This window comes from Platichthys flesus, chromosome 17 (genome assembly GCF_949316205.1).
Source record: "Platichthys flesus chromosome 17, fPlaFle2.1, whole genome shotgun sequence".
Classification (NCBI taxonomy): Eukaryota; Metazoa; Chordata; class Actinopteri; order Pleuronectiformes; family Pleuronectidae; genus Platichthys; species Platichthys flesus.
In genome coordinates this window covers 3486263-3503051 of record NC_084961.1, presented here as the reverse complement: position 1 = coordinate 3503051, position 16789 = coordinate 3486263, and the positions used below count along the sequence as shown (strand labels likewise).

At 44.9% G+C, this 16789-nt stretch overlaps 3 protein-coding genes across 3 annotated transcripts; all 3 read left to right on the top strand.

Moving 5' to 3' along the window:
• The first annotated feature begins 3566 nt into the window (after window positions 1-3566).
• LOC133972999 (tripartite motif-containing protein 16-like) lies at window positions 3567-5632 on the top strand. The gene has a single exon (XM_062410652.1). It carries the CDS (start codon window positions 3661-3663, stop codon window positions 5320-5322), a length of 1662 nt encoding a protein of 553 aa, XP_062266636.1. The 5' UTR covers window positions 3567-3660; the 3' UTR covers window positions 5323-5632.
• Window positions 5633-8150: 2518 nt separating this feature from the next.
• LOC133973000 (tripartite motif-containing protein 16-like protein) lies at window positions 8151-10205 on the top strand. Its single transcript, XM_062410653.1, has one exon. It carries the CDS (start codon window positions 8151-8153, stop codon window positions 9456-9458), a length of 1308 nt encoding a protein of 435 aa, XP_062266637.1. The 3' UTR covers window positions 9459-10205.
• Window positions 10206-13170: 2965 nt separating this feature from the next.
• On the top strand, window positions 13171-16103 carry si:dkeyp-92c9.2 (uncharacterized protein LOC571482 homolog). Its single transcript, XM_062409133.1, has 2 exons — window positions 13171-13580; window positions 14690-16103. Exon 2 carries the CDS (start codon window positions 14863-14865, stop codon window positions 15853-15855), a length of 993 nt encoding a protein of 330 aa, XP_062265117.1. The 5' UTR covers window positions 13171-13580; window positions 14690-14862; the 3' UTR covers window positions 15856-16103.
• The last annotated feature ends 686 nt before the right edge of the window (window positions 16104-16789 follow it).

The window sequence follows — 16789 nt, the reverse complement described above, 5'->3', positions numbered from 1 at the left end:
GCCGAGCTTGTTGTTGCTCCCGCTCTTCCTCCTCCTCCTCCTCCTCCTCCTCCTCCTCCTCCTCCTCGCTCTGTGTCCTCTTTTTTCATTCTTCTCATTTTCTGTGAAGTCACTGCCCTTGTTTCCTCTTAATTCAAAAGCATTTATCCTGTTGTTTTTCATCTTTGAACCATCAGTGGGTGACCCTGTCCAACCTGAGGAGCCCTGGCTGCTGCTGCCAGAACTGAATCTGCTGAGCATAAACAGGAGAAGAGGCCAGTTGAGGCTGAAGCACAAAGGGAGACTGTCATGTTATCGGTGTGTGTGTGTGGGGGGGATAAAGCAAAACAAGCTCCTTCACATCAGCAACAATATTTTCAGATTTCCTAGAGAAGTATCAGAGGAAACAGTAGCTCTAAAGTTCTTTCAAGTTTCGTTTCAGAGAGTCCACGCTGCTCTGTTTGAAATAGATGAGTGACTAAATGAATGAAAACCAAATAAATACAGCTGCCGGGCCTCATCTGAATCCCTGGTCCCAAAAAACACACACACACACACACACACACACAACACAAAGCAGGAATATTTGTTCTATCGCCTGCATCAGTTGTCGTCTTCTGAAATGTGGAGCATGTCAGTAAAAATAACAATTACACAACGAAACTAGGTCAAACTACCTACTCACTACCTGCTCAACTAAATGACAACAAGGCTACAACCAAGGAAACGTCAGCAATTTTTTTAAATGGACGTTCAAAGATTGTCAGACATGTGAGACTCTAACACGAGTTGACTCAGTAAAACTAAACGTTAGATACAGTTTTTATTCACAGTTAATCTCAGGATTTAAATAGTGAAACGTCAAAAAGGGGATTAGCGTGAGAGCATCAGCCATTGCAGGTCTGTGTGAGTGTTTCCTGAGTTCCTGTGTTAGTGGTGATGCTTGTGTGTGTGTCTGTGTGTGTGTCTGTATGCGTCTGTGTTGCATAAGTGGACAACAACAGCTCTTTTCATTGCGGTCAGTATATCCGGGTCAGCTGTGTGCAGGAGATGCTGAGGGTCCTGCAGCTGGTGAAGGCAGCGAGAGAGTGTAAGGATGGAGAGGGAACGTGTGTGTGTGTGTGTGAGTGAGTTTGTGTCTGTGTGTGTGCACACTGCCGAATGAGTAGATCTCCCCTATAAATGCATAGCCAGTAAAAACAAAGATGGGTTTGTGCCAGCAGATGAGCGCCTCCGGTTGTTTTTGTCTTGTTGACTCAGAGCGAAACGTCTCCTTCTGTGTTTGTGTTTGATCATGTGATTAAAAGTCACTTGGAGATTTTCACACTTAACAACAACAAACATGTAAAACCATTTAAAACTGGTTCCTACTAAGGAACCAGTTTGAAAGGAGTTAAATAAACCACAGATCTCGGAGTCGGCTCTGCAGTGAAACAGTCTAGCCGGTTTGTTTACACCTTAACAGGCTTAATTACTCAAGTCTGGAGCTAAATTGATCAGAGTTGTTTATTCTTGGATCCAACACAGAGAAGACGCCTCTGATTAATTCCTTCTTGGAAAAGAAGAAGAAGCCGGCTCACAGGTTAAGTGTCAGTTAACCTGTGTCGGACTGACAGTTTGTTTATCGCTGCCTCACACGGGAATCTAATCATTTTGAATTGACAGAGAGCAGGAGACTGTGGTGGAGACGTGGAGCACTGATCAGAGACCGAGTTGTGTTAGTGTGTTGGTTATGAGTGTTTCTTTTTTCTTTATGTAGTTGTTTTTCTCTTTTGATGAGTTTGTGATTTGCTATTGTTTAATATTATGTGATGGAAAGTATTTCAATAAATAATAATTGTACTATCTTCTTACTTATATCTACTTACACGCTGCAGATCATTTTCACTGTAGCCCACAGATTCAAATATATTAAGATTTTGAAAGATTTTAAATTTAAAAAGCACTCAAAAGGTTTTATTAACTAACTTGTCACAAGAATATCAAGAAAACCTCTAAAACACCAGCAAACAAACACAATAAAACCAGATTTGAGATGTTTGGAGCAGAGCTTTGGTTTCCTTCTTCTTCTGCTGATCGTCTATCAGATGCTCATTTTTAACATGTGATTCTTTGGAGGAGCCTGAGCTTCAGATTGGGAACAACTGGATTAAAACGCCTCCATAAAAGTAATTTAAACTAGATCCACCAGAAGTCTCCTAACTCCTCCTCTCTTCCTATAATGTCTGTTTACATCCTCCTCTCCTATAAACTCTACAATCTTTATGATCTCATCTTATCGTTTGTATATTTTATTCATTCTTTGCTGTCCAACAATTTCCCATCGGTAGAGAATCCCTGAGAAGCAGCGTTATCTCCTGTTTACCCAGAGAAGTCTTCAGCAGTGATGATATTAATGAGGATCATGATTTAAAGAGGTAAACAAAGCTGCAGCAGAAGAAGTGATGCTTTCATTGATATTTTCTATCGTCCACACTTTCAAAGGATGACCTCCAACGCAGGACGGAGCCATGAAGACTGTTACATAAGACAACCTTTGACCATGTGAGGGAGGATCTACTCACTGCAGCACACAGTGAACCTCACTGTAGTCACCTCTCCATCTGATGAGGTTCTCAATCAATATCTATGATATCTTCAGTCTTTTGAGGGGTTGAGCAAGAAAGTCAATTTACTGGCTGCTCTGCTGCTTTCTATTACATCACATGATCATCATCTTTCCTGTTATCACCATCACATGGTCGCTTCTTAAAGCATTCAGGGAAACATTTTAATTTGATCCGATTATCTTTGAACATTATTTATGCATTTAGTACTCAGAGAGGAGAGAGGGACCAGGAACAGTTGTGTAACCGTCGTGTTTCAGCTCTGACAGACTAGTTGTCATCATGAAAACAATACGAGTGATATTTATATTTCTCAGGGCCTATACATTCAAATTGTTACCAAAGTTTGCAGGGAAACCAAAACCCCAAAAAGTTATTGTATTCTGGAATTCATGGAATATATGGAGTAAATTGAAATGGGCGTGTCAAAATGGCTCAACACCTATACACAGCACCTGAGTTCACTTTCACCGATCTTCACGAAAAACTAATAAACAGGCATATCATGTTTAGATGCATAAAAAAGTCTCAAGGGGCATTATGAAATACGCAACAGGAAGCCTGCCATTCATCATTTAGTGGTCATTTTGGCCATATTCCACATTTTTACGTACTTGTCCCAGGGCTTTCATCAGATCAACTTTAAATTGAGACGGAGATACAAAACTACCTCAAAGATTGATTTTTCGTCACACCATGTGACCTAGGTTTTACTTGTGTTATTTATTATTTGTGAAGCCCTTTGTAAGTTGTTTTTTATTCCATTGAAAAGATTCGTTAACTTTTCTTGAAACTTCGAAGAATGTGAATATTACAACCTGTGCTGTTGTAAGCTGATTGCGACAGTTCCCAGTGCAACTATTCACTTTGAGATGTGATAACGCAGATAAAAACTCACAACAAGCTCCTCCCAGTCAGGATATTTCTGTGTGTGTATGTGTAAGAACCACTGAACAACAAGTTGTGAACTGTGGGAGCTGAGTCACTGCAGAGAGTGAACGAGAGGGGGAGGAGCAGAGATCTGTTTTTGTTCAGAGGAATTTAAAGTGTTCTTCAGTCACTGGCAGCAGCTGAAATGGCGCAGCAAGTAAATCAACTGGACAGAGAAAGATTCTGCTGTTCGATCTGTCTGGATCTACTGAAGGATCCGGTGACTACTGGCTGTGGACACAGCTACTGTAAGAGCTGTATTAACAACCACTGGGACAAAGGGGAGGAGAGAGGAAGCTACAGCTGCCCTCAGTGTAGACAGACCTTCACACCGAGGCCTGTCCTGGAGAAAAGCACCATGTTAGCTGGTGTACTGGAGGAGCTGAAGAAGACTGGACTCCAAGCTGCTCCTGCTGATCACTGCTATGCTGGACCTGAAGATGTGGCCTGTGATGTTTGCACTGGGAGAAAACTGAAAGCTCTCAAGTCCTGTTTGAATTGTTTGGCCTCTTATTGTGAAAAACACCTCGAGCCTCATCTTCAGTCAGCTCCATTTAAGAAGCACAAGCTGGTGGAGCCCTCGGAGAAGCTCCAGGAGAACATCTGCTCTCGTCACGAGGAGGTGATGAAGATATTCTGCCGCACTGATCAGCAGTGTATCTGTTATCTCTGCTCTGTGGATGAACACCACGACACAGTGTCAGCTGCAGCAGAAAGGACTGAGAAGCAGAGAGAGCTCGGGCTGAGGAGACAAACAATCCAGCAGCGAGTCCAGGACACAGAGAAAGATGTGGGGCTGCTTCAACAGGAGGAGGAGGCCATCAATGGCTCTGCTGATAAAGCAGTGGAGGACAGTGAGGAGATCTTCACTGAGCTGATCTGTCTGCTGGAGAAAAAAAGCTCTGATGTGAAGCAGCAGATCAGATCCCAGCAGGAAACTGAAGTGAGTCGAGTCAGAGAGCTTCAGGAGAGACTGGAGCAGGAGATCACTGAGCTGAAGAGGAAAGACCATGAACTGAAGCAGCTCTCAGACTCAGAGGATCACAACCAGTTTCTACACAACACCCCCTCACTGTCACCACTCAGTGGATCTACACACTCATCCACCATCAGGAGCTGTCCTCTGAGGATCTTTGAGGACGTGATAGCAGCTGTGTCAAAGGTCAGAGGTCGACTACAGGACATTCTGAGTGAGACAGAGAAAGACATTTTACAGATTGTGTCTCAAGTGGATGTTTTACTGCAACAACCAGAGCCAGAGACCAGAGCTGTCTTTTTAAAGTATTCACAGGAAATCACACTGGATCCAAACACAGCAAACAACCGTCTGTTATTATCTGAGGGAAACAGAAAAGTAACATATATGAGTAAACAACGGTCTTATTCTAATCACCCAGACAGATTCATTGGTTATTGTCAGGTCCTGAGTAGAGAGAGTCTGACTGGACGTTGTTACTGGGAGGTGGAGGTGGAGGTGATAGGAGGAGTTCATGTAGCAGTCACAAACAATAATATCAGCAGAGCAGGAATCTCATGTGTATTTGGATTCAATGATAAATCTTGTTCGTTAGTTTGTGGTGGAAATAGTTATAACTTTCATTACAACATGATCAAGACTCCAGTGTCAGGTCCTGTGTCCTCCAGAGTAGGAGTGTACCTGGATCACAGTGCAGGTGTTCTGTCCTTCTACAGCGTCTCTGACACCATGACTCTCCTCCACAGAGTCCAGACCACATTCACTCAGCCCCTTTATGCTGGAGTTATGGTTTGTTATAGATCCACAGCTGAGTTCTGTAAACTCAAATAGACTCGAGTCATTAAAAGCAGTGATTTAGATTCTGCGTGTGAATCTTTAACTTCTGTTGTATCCATGTTGTTGATCAAAGTTTGTCGTGGTGACGTTTCTGTTCCACACCGAGATCAGCTGTCAATCAAACACTGACCTTCCTTTATCACACATATTTAGTTCTCAGTTTGTAATGACAGAAATCTATAATTACACTGACACGAATGTGTTTGAAAGAACTAATCCTGATCCTCATCAACCAGCTGATTGTTTGTTGTTTTCTTTTCTACATGTGAGATGGAGGTGAAACAATGCAAATCTAATGTGTGAAGAAGCTGAAAGTTGAAATAAAGAATAAATAGAGTCTGTTGTTTTGTCTTCATTCCAGGATCTCATTCAAAGCTGATGGAGACAAAGTGAAACTCTCTCTCTGTGAGAGAAGAACTGAGGCAGTTTTCCCCGGAAACTCCACAAACCTTGGTTTTCATGTTCTCTGTCTTTGCAGCTTTTCTGCACTAAAACAGCTTCATCGCAGAGAAGTGAGCAAAGTTTTCTTCCACTCGCTGATTTTCAAACCCCAGATCTTGTTTGTGATCTCAGTGGATGAAGAGAGTTCGTCACACAGATTTAAAGAAGTGGGGAAATAATTGTTTTGTGACGTTTCAGAGTGAAGACGTTGAGTTGAGTCCTGACACACAAGCCACATATTGGAGATATTGTGATGCTGTGGACTTGAGGTTGTTCCATTTGTTGTGCTGTTGATTGTCATGAGGATGAAACTTCACAACGAGTTTGTGGTGTTGCTTCAGTGTTTCACGTTGTCACCTCACGGACAGACGCTCCTGGGTCGTACAGTTTAAATCCAGACTTGATCAAAACTTCTTGAAGCCAAATTTATCCGAGGTTTAACCAACAAAACAAACTTTGCTGCTTGAAGATGTTTTTTAATTTCTGCAGAGTTAAAACAGTAAACGGTCAAAACACTCAGGATCAGGGTCCTGACAACTGGGATCGATTCTTTGCTCCGTCACAGACAAACTTCATCCAACTGTTTCAGAAGAGAAAGAACTTTGGTGTAATTTGTTTTATATAGAAACAGTTTGAGCAGTTCATCATATTCTTTGATAGAAGCTGAACAGTTGTTGACATGGTTCCTTTGCTCTTTGTCATTGTTCAGATTCAGAACTCCATTAACTTTGCTGTGAGTCTGTATCATCTCTGGCTGCATGTTGCTGTTGTGACAACTCAGCAGAGATTTATAAACAAGAGTTTGAGTCTCTGAAACCACCTGAGGAAATGAAGCAGGCTGAGTCTGAAGCTTCCTTTAAATCCAAACTTCAAACTTGCTGTTATCGACCACGATTCCATCTTATTCTAGTTTGTAAAGATGGTCACGATTACATTTCGGTCACCTGTAGTGTTTTTCTACTTTGACTCTTTCATAAGTGTTTTAATTGTCTTTTCATTGGTGAAGCCCTTTGTAAGTGGTTTTTTATTCCATTGAAAAGATTCGGTAACTTCTCTGGAAACTTTGAAGATTGTGAATATTACAAGCTGTGCTGTTGTGAGCTGAATGTGACAGTTCCCAGTGCAACTGTTCACTTTGAAATGTGATAACACAGATAAAAACTCACAACCAGCTCCTCCCAGTCAGGATCTGTCTGTGTCTCCTCCCTTCACAGGTGTTTCAACCTACCTCAGCCTACCTCATGAGTTCTCAGAAGAAGTCCACATTGTTTATTTACGACCTCCCGGCTTTCCACACACACAGTGTATGATGGCAACTAAATAAAAAAAAGTGACACCCAGCGAGTCAAAATGCTGATGTTATCCTTTCTTAGTGCAGTGGTTCCCCGGTCTTGTTTCCGAACTGCGTTTCTAATTCCACTACTTGAAGCTACAAGTAGTGGAATTACTTGTAGCCTCCGCCCCCCCCCCCCCCCCCCCCCCAGCTTCCACACACAGTCAGCAGGTACTCCCGATACTAACTACTACCAAGTGTTTGCTTCTAACCTGACGGTATTTGAGAAACAGTGTCATGATAGCCGTGGAATTAAAGTCGTGACAGCGGGTTTTTGCACTGTTCCCACCGTAGTTAGCATGGTGGCTAGCACGCTAGCGCCATTATGAAAGTTTGTTATAACCGTATGTGACCGTACACACGTGCCGTTAGTGCTCTAACCAGCCACCATCAGCCAGACAACTCCGCTGGCTTAACACACCTGTCACATTAATCGTAGAATCGTAGTTGTGTTTGGGTTTATTGTGATATAGGGAATGAAACAGGAAGTTTGAGGTCCGGAAATGGTGATGTTCCGAAAAGCTGTCGTTAGCTGACCAATCACAGCCAAGGGCTATCCCTAGGCTCTCCGACATGCCGACATGTAGTTAGAAAAATAAGAGGTGCTCAAAAAGCTCTCCGAGGAGCCCGGAGAGGGCGGTCCAACTGTCCGTGTCTGTCAAAACGGAGTAGCATATATATGATGGGGGTAGCGTGGCCTAGGGGATAGAGCGGGTGTTCTGCAACAAGAAGGTTGAATCCCACTCTTTCCCATCTGCATGCCTCAGTGTCCTTGGCAAGATACTGAGGGGCCATTTTAGTAACCCCTAAAATGGCCCCTCATAAATGCTGAGTGTTCTAAAAATGTAAGTCGCTTTGGACAAAAGCGTCAGCTAAATGACATGTAATAATAATAATAATGTAATATCGGCCTTAAGGAACCAGTGAACAACAAGCTGTGAACTGTGGGGCTGAGTCACTGCAGGAAGTGAATGAGAGGGGGAGGAGCAGAGATCTCATTGTGTTCAGAGAAAGTGAAACAGTTCTTCAGTCTTTGGCAGCAGCTGATATGGCGCAGCAAGAAAATCAACTGGACAGAGAAAGATTCTGTTGTTCTATCTGTCTGGATCTACTGAAGGATCCGGTGACTACTGTCTGTGGACACAGCTACTGCAGGAGCTGTATTAACACCCACTTGGACAAAGGTGAGGAGAGACGAAGCTCCAGCTGCCCTCAGTGTAGACAGACCTTCACACCGATGCCTGTCCTGGAGAAAGAATGGACTGAGAGGCAGATAGAGCTCGGGCTGAGGAGACAAACAATCCAGCAGAGAGTCCAGGACACAGAGAAAGATGTGAAGCTGCTTCAACAGGAGGAGGAGGCCCTCAATGGCTCTGCTGATAAAGCAGTGGAGGACAGTGAGGAGATCTTCAGTGAGCTGATCCGTCTGCTGGAGAAAAGAAGCTCTGATGTGAAGCAGCAGATCAGATCCCAGCAGGAAACTGAAGTGAGTCGAGTCAGAGAGCTTCAGGAGAGACTGGAGCAGGAGATCACTGAGCTGAAGAGGAAAGACCAGGAACTGAAGCAGCTCTTAGAAACAGAGGATCACAACCAGTTTCTACACAACTACCCCTCACTTTCACCACCCAGTGGATCTACACACTCATCCAACTTCAGGATCCGTCCTCTGAGGAACTTTGAAGACGTGACAGCAGCTTTGTCAAAGGTCAGAGGTCGACTACAGGACATTCTGAGTGAGACAGAGAAAGACATTTTACAGATTGTGTCTCAAGTGGATGTTTTACTGCCAAAACCAGAGCCAGAGACCAGAGCTGACTTCTTAAGATATTCACAGGAAATCAAACTTGATCCAAACACAGCAAACAACCATCTGTTATTATCTGAGGGAAACAGAAAAGTAAGACGTGTGTGGAAAGATCAGTCTTATTCTGATCACCCAGACAGATTCATTGGTTGTTTACAGGTCCTGAGCAGAGAGAGTCTGACTGGACGTTGTTACTGGGAGGTGGAGGTGGGAGGACGAGGAGCAGGTCGTGTAGCAGTCACATACAATAATATCAGCAGAGCAGGAAACTCACTAGAATGTTTATTTGGATTCAATGATAAATCTTGGTCGTTATATTGTGATGGAAACAATTATATAGTTCATTACAACAGCATCAAGACTCCAGTGTCAGGTCTTGTGTCCTCCAGAGTAGGAGTGTACCTGGATCACAGTGCAGGTGTTCTGTCCTTCTACAGAGTCTCTGACACCATGACTCTCCTCCACAGAGTCCAGACCACATTCACTCAGCCTCTCTATGCTGGAGCTGCGGTTTGTTATATATCCACAGCTGAGTTCTGTAAACTCAAATAGACTCGAGTCATTAAAAGCAGTGATTTAGATTCTGTGTGTTAATCTTTAACTTCTTTTGTTTCCATGTTGTTGATAAAAGTTCGTCGTGGTGATGTTTTTGCTCCGCACAGAGATCAGCTGTCAATCAAACACTGACCTTCCTTTATCACACATATTTAGTTCTCACTTTGTAATGGTACAAATCTATAATTACACTGACATGAATGTGTTTGAATGAACTAATGTTGCTGTTGTTTTCTGAATCAATGTAGAAATCAGGTTGTGTGATGTTTTAGAAGCTGTGTTGATCCTGATCCTCATCAATGAGCTGATTCTTTGTTCTTTTCTTTTTCACATGTGAGATGAAGGTGAAACAAACTGAGTGTGTGTCCATGAACTCACTGAACTCAGAGCATCAGTGTTGATTGATTTGATTTTAAATTGATGGACATGCCAATGTCATTGGACGAACCAGATGCATTGTTTACAGTGTATTAGCATAAATGCTAGTTAACAACACATGTCCACAGGAGGCTATGGGATGTTTGGTCACGTTATAAATGTGGAACCTGTTTTGTTTTTTTCACGGATCATCTCTGTAAAGTGTGAATCCACTCGTCCTCATTGTATTTACATATTTAGTGAACGGGCTCATTGATCTGTTGCTGCGTAGGTTCCTGTTCTTTTTGATTTTCCTGATGTGAACTAGCAGTTCCATTGGAGAGTGTCCTGATCGAGTCCCTCTGAGGGTTTGTTCTGCAGCTCTCATCATATATATATATATATCATATATACATTTAAATCTCTTATATATGTATAAAGCAATGAAAATCAAATGTGTGAAGAAGCTGAAAGTGGAAATAAAGGATAAATCCAGTCTGTTGTTTTGTCTTCATTCCAGGATCTCATTCAAAGCAGATGGAGACAACGTGAAATTATTATTATTATTATTATTATTATTATTATTATTATTATTATTATTATTATTATTATTATAATTATCTCACTCATCGTCATCCGCTTATCCGGGGTCGGTCGCGGGGGGAGCAGCTCAAGCAGGGGGCCCCAGACTTCCCTTTCCCGGGCCACATTGACCAGCTCTGACGGGGGGATCCCGAGGCGTTCCCAGGCCAGTGTTGAATAATCTCTCCACCTAGTCCTGGGTCTTCCCCGAGGTCTCCTCCCCATTGGCGAGCCTGAAAAACCTCCCAAGGGAGGCGCCCAGTGGGCATCCTTACCAGATGCCCGAACCACCTCAGCTGACTCCTTTCTAAGTGAAGGAGCAGCGGCTCTAATCCGAGTTCCTCACGGATGACTGAGCTTCTCACCCTAACCCTAAGGGAGACGCCAGCCACCCTTCTGAGAAAACTCATCTCGGCCGCTTGTACCCGTGATCTCGTCCTTTCGGTCATCACCCAGCCCTCATGACCATAGGTGAGGATAGGAACGAAGATCGACCGGTAGATCGAGAGCTTTGCCTTGCGGCTCAGCTCTCTTTTCGTTACAACGGTGCGGTAAAGCGAACGCAATACCGCCCCCGCTGCTCCGATTCTCCGGCCAATCTCACGCTCCATAGTACCCTCACTCGCGAACAAGACCCCGAGGTACTTGAACTCCTTCACTTGGGCTAAGGACTCATTTCCTACCCGTAGTAAGCAATCCATCGGTTTCCTGCTAAGAGTCATGGCCTCAGATTTAGCGGTGCTGATCCTCATCCCAGCCGCTTCACACTCGGCCACCAGCCGATCCAGTGAGTGCTGAAGGTCACAAGCCGATGATCCAATGAGGACCACATCATCCGCAAAAAGCAGTGACAAGATCCTCAGACCACCGAACTGCAACCCCTCCCCACCACGACTACGCCTCGTAACCTGTCCATGTATATCACAAACAGGATTGGTGACAAGGCGCAGCCCTGGCGGAGACCAGCACCCACTGAGAACGAAACTGACTGGCTGCCGAGGACCCGAACACAGCTCTCGCTTTGGGAGTACAGAGATTGGATGGCCCTGAGGAGAGACCCCCTTACCCCATACTCCCGCAGCACCTCCCACAGTTTCTCCCGGGGGACCCGGTCATACGCCTTCTCCAGATCCACAAAACACAAGTGGACCGGATGGGCATACTCCCAGGCCCCCTCCAGGATCCTTGCGAGAGTGAACAGCTGGTCCGTAGTTCCACGTCCGGGGCGAAAACCGCATTGTTCCTCTTCAATCTGAGGTTCGACGATCGGCCGAACCCTCCTTTCCAGCACCTTGGAGTAGACTTTACCAGGGAGGCTGAGAAGTGTGATATAATAATATTATTATTATTATTATTATTATTATTATTATTATGTCAGACTGTAGAACTTCATGTTCATCACTTTATACAATAGTATTGTCTTTTGCACACTCAGTCTACATATTCTTACACTCTAATAGTATATCATATTATCTATTGTATCGCCAAATACTTATATTTATACCCGTACTATATATCATATATTACATCATACTCTTTATATATTCTTTGTATAGATAAGTCTATATACACATATTTATACATGTGTACATGTTGTTGTTATTATTATTATATTTTACTATTATTATTATTATATATACTGTGGCTGCTATTATTACTATATACTGCTATTATTATATTGGTATAATTACTTTCATATATAAATATATATTATATATACTGTACTATTTTTTATATATATACTGTAACAATAACATTACCATCATATCATCAGTACTTACCATCATCTGCCACTGCACCTTATCTACCCATTTATCTTGTGTTTCTGTTTTTATTGTTTCTACCACAATATTTTATATTTTATTTTATTTTATTTTATTGTATTGTATTGTATTGTATTGTATTGTATTTTATTTTATTTAAATGTACCGGCTGCTATGACGACTTAAGTTCCCTTCGGGGATGAATAAAGTAATCTATCTATCTATCTATCATGTCAGACAACAGAGACTTTAACAGTTTAAGGTTTGAAAATCAACTCAGACACTGAAACTGTAAAACCTTGAAAGAAAGAATCAGTCGGAACAACAACAACTGGAAAAATCAGATGTAAACGTGAAGGAAGATGGATCATAAAGAATCTAAGAAGAATGAATCAAACTTCAAAACCAGACTGCTTCAACTGGTTTATAAAAAGAATACGACTATTGCTACTAATAATACAAATGATGATGATGAAGATGATGTAGATGATGATGATGATGATGAAGATGATGATGATAACAACAAGAACAAAAATAATCAAAAAATTAAATAATAATGATAGCAACAAGAACAGCAATAATAATAAGAATAACAATAATACAATAATATTGATGATAACAATAATTATGATGATAAAACCATAACAACAACAGCAATATTAATAATAATACAAAAAGTTTTATATTTTGATTTAATATTATAATTTTATATTTTAATTAGTTATTTTTAATTCAAAACTTATATGATTAGTATATATTTATCCCTATTTGTTTAATTATGTATTTATTGTGTGTGTGTCTGTGTGTGTGTTTGTGTAAGGAGGAGTCTGTGTTGGTGGGGGGCGCTGTGTGCGTGTGTATGTGTGTGAGTGTCTGTGTGTGTTTGTGAGGAGGCGCTCTGCCCTCTCATTGGCTGTTGGGCATTGAACGCGTGTGATCTCTCAGAGGTCCGCCCGTCGGCACAGATCCCCGGTCAGTGGGAGACCGGAGCTCTCGGCACACGGAGCCCCAGTGTAACGGTCCCGGAGCGGGAGAGAGGAGACCTTACGCACGGAATCCGCGAGGACATGGAGTGCGTGGAAAGGTCTCGGACTGTGTGAGAAGTTTGTCCCTCAGCCATGGAGCCGCAGATGAGAAGACGCGTGAAGTCCCTCTTCCTCATCTTCATCATCACTCGCGCCTGGCTCTGAGGTGCGGCGGAGGATGACACCTGCACTGCGCCTGGCGAGGACCGACGCGCCGCTCCAGGCTGGTTGTCTCTGAGCAGGAGCGAGTCTCTGTCTCCGGCTCTGAGGACACATCGCGACCCTGTGTCCCTGCTTCTGATCCGCTGAGGCTGCGCTCCTTTGTAGCTTTGATCCATCGAGGACTGCGGGGGACAATATTCGGCTCCTACGAGAACATCTTGAACTCACAGGTGAGTTAATAGGATATTAAGAATTAATGCAACATTTTTTTTTTTTTATCTTTCTTTACTAAGATTAATGTTTGAAATATAAAGAATAAAACGAATTCACAATGTTGGCTCATGCAACATTAGTGTTATTTTTAATAGTTTAAAATCCAGGCATAACATCCAGATAGAGTGAGGATTGTCAAATGCATTTAAACAGGATTGAGTTTTGCTTTGCTCTACGTGTGTTGAGCTGATGTGTTCCTCTGTGTGTTGAGCTGATGTGTTCCTCTGTGTGTTGAGCTGATGTGTTCCTCTGTGTGTTGAGCTGATGTGTTCCTCTGTGTGTTGAGCTGATGTGTTCCTCTGTGTGTTGCAGGTGATGTGTTCCTCTGTGTGTTGAGCTGATGTGTTCCTCTGTGTGTTGCAGGTGATGTGTTCCTCTGTGTGTTGAGCTGATGTGTTCCTCTGTGTGTTGCAGGTGATGTGTTCCTCTGTGTGTTGAGCTGATGTGTTCCTCTGTGTGTTGAGCTGATGTGTTCCTCTGTGTGTTGCAGGTGATGTTTTCCTCTGTGTGTTGAGCTGATGTGTTCCTCTGTGTGTTGAGCTGATGTGTTCCTCTGTGTGTTGAGCTGATGTTTTCCTCTGTGTGTTGAGCTGATGTGTTCCTCTGTGTGTTGAGCTGATGTGTTCCTCTGTGTGTTGAGCTGATGTGTTCCTCTGTGTGTTGAGCTGATGTGTTCCTCTGTGTGTTGAGCTGATGTGTTCCTCTGTGTGTTGAGCTGATGTGTTCCTCTGTGTGTTGAGCTGATGTGTTCCTCTGTGTGTAGAGCTGATGTGTTCCTCTGTGTGTTGAGCTGATGTGTTCCTCTGTGTGTTGAGCTGATGTTTTCCTCTGTGTGTTGAGCTGATGTGTTCCTCTGTGTGTTGAGCTGATGTGTACCTCTGTGTGTTGAGCTGATGTGTTCCTCTGTGTGTTGAGCTGATGTGTTCCTCTGTGTGTTGAGCTGATGTGTTCCTCTGTGTGTTGAGCTGATGTGTTCCTCTGTGTGTTGAGCTGATGTGTTCCTCTGTGTGTTGAGCTGATGTGTTCCTCTGTGTGTTGAGCTGATGTGTTCCTCTGTGTGTTGCAGGTGATGTCTCTGCCTCAGAGATTCAAACCGTGCACAGGCTTCATCTCCTCTCACCCTGACATGTCTGCACCTCGCGCCTCTTCACGCTGTTCCACTGCTGAGACTTCACGTCTTCTGGAAGTCGAGACATAGAAGAGAATAGACCCCCCCCCCCCCCCTTGCTCTGACTCAACATGGGCACTGTTCTGTCATTGTCGCCCGGCTCTCGCAAGTCAGGCTACTATGACAGCCGTCCGAGCTCGCTCAGCCACTACCCGAGCATCAGCAGCCGCTCGCTCAACAGCCAGAAGGACCGCGGGCTGAGGCGGGGCCAGTCCATCTTCCTCCCGGCGCTCACGTGGAAGCGACTGGTGGCCTCCACCAAGAAGAAGGGCAACTCCAAGAAGGGCCCCGGCTGCCCGGCGGCCCTCGGGGAGCCGCTCAACAACAACAACAGCATCAACATCTACCAGAATGACCCTTTGCTGCACCTCAACCGCGAGAATGTGAAGAAGTCGTTGTCGTGTGCCAACCTGAGCAGCTACGAGGGCCCAGCGGGTCTGGGCCCGGGCCTCGGCTACGGGATGGGGCTGGGTCAGGGGCACGGATACGCCTACAGCAAATCCCAGCTGCTCTCCTCTGTGAAAAAGGTCCCGGTGAACACGGTGACGTCGTCTCCGAAGCGTGTCATCGTCCAGGCCTCCACCAGCGAGCTCCTGCGCTGCCTGGGGGAGTTCCTGTGCTGTCGCTGCTACCGCCTGAAGCATCTGTCCCCGGCCGACCCGGTGCTGTGGCTGCGGGCTGTGGACCGCTCGCTGCTGCTGCAGGGCTGGCAGGACCAGGCCTTCGTCACGCCGGCCAACGTGGTCTTCGTCTACATGCTTTGCCGAGACGTGGTGGACGGCGACCTGGTGGCGTCGGAGCACGAGCTGCAGGCCATCCTGCTCACCTGCCTCTACCTGTCCTACTCCTACATGGGCAACGAGATCTCGTACCCGCTCAAGCCCTTCCTGGTGGAGGCGGGTAAGGAGGCCTTCTGGGACCGCTGCCTCGCCATCATTGACGCCACCAGCGCCAAGATGCTGCGCATTAACGCAGACCCGCACTTTTTCACACAAGTATTTGCCGAACTGAAGAGGGAAGGCGGCTGTGGGCCTCAGGATTACAATCGGCTGCTGGATCGGTGAGGGGAGGACTCCGAGCACATCCTTGCTGACCGCATGCCTTTTTGTATTTCATGCACACAACCACTTGCACACAGACACACACATTTGTGTCACGTTTTCTGCTGATGTTCTGCAGAAACAGAGAAGGCCTGCCTCGACTTTATTTATTCATTCATCCGTATCTGTTGCCTCCCCAGATTGAAACTGAGAATTGAAACGTTTCCTCTGAAGATTATCTCTGATAATTGGCTCATAAACACAGTTGTGTGTCTCCCCCCCCCCCCCCCCCCCACTGGAAAATCCACTCGAGTTTACATAAAAACAACCATTTGCACCATTTGCTCCACCTGTCCCCCCCCTCGACCCCATGTGGCTGCTCCCAGTCGTCCCAGCTGCCCCTGTGGATCTGCACAGCCTCCTCTGTTACCTGAGTCTGAATGTCATCACTCAGCATGAGGCAGGACGGCAGCACCAAGGTTTTCTCTCTGGTTATTCTCACGACAACATGGATTCAAATAACATTCTCCTCAGTGACAGAATAATGCACAAGGGGCACAGGTTTGTTTCCTGGACGATACAAGGACACGTCTTGACATCCCCTGCTGGTTTAAGCCCCGAGGGCCGGCGGTGAAGAGTGACTCAGACTGATGGGAGCAGCTGAGAGGTCCATGTTGTGTCCCACTGGTCCTGCTGTGCGCTGTGTCATCAGGAGCGCTAAAAGGACCAGGCTCTGTTTCCTGGAGCCTCCTGAGGGTCGTGTGGCCTGTGGGGGACAGTTGCTGTCTGTGGACCTCACTGTGTTTATGTCTTATCTGATCTGGAGACAGTTTCCTGGTGGACGCAGAATGCCTGACGTGTTTTTTTGTGTGCACAGCCCTGGGTGTGTGTGTTGGGCATTGTGTGGTGGACGGCAGCCGGGGTCATCAGCTGTTTACCCCGTCCTTTGTTCCCTGCG

Excerpts from the sequence above, each read along its gene's own strand:
- LOC133972999 (XM_062410652.1), top strand. The coding sequence starts at position 3,661 with ATGGCGCAGCAAGTAAATCAACTGGACAGAGAAAGATTCTGCTGTTCG.
- LOC133973000 (XM_062410653.1), top strand. The coding sequence starts at position 8,151 with ATGGCGCAGCAAGAAAATCAACTGGACAGAGAAAGATTCTGTTGTTCT.
- si:dkeyp-92c9.2 (XM_062409133.1), top strand. The coding sequence starts at position 14,863 with ATGGGCACTGTTCTGTCATTGTCGCCCGGCTCTCGCAAGTCAGGCTAC.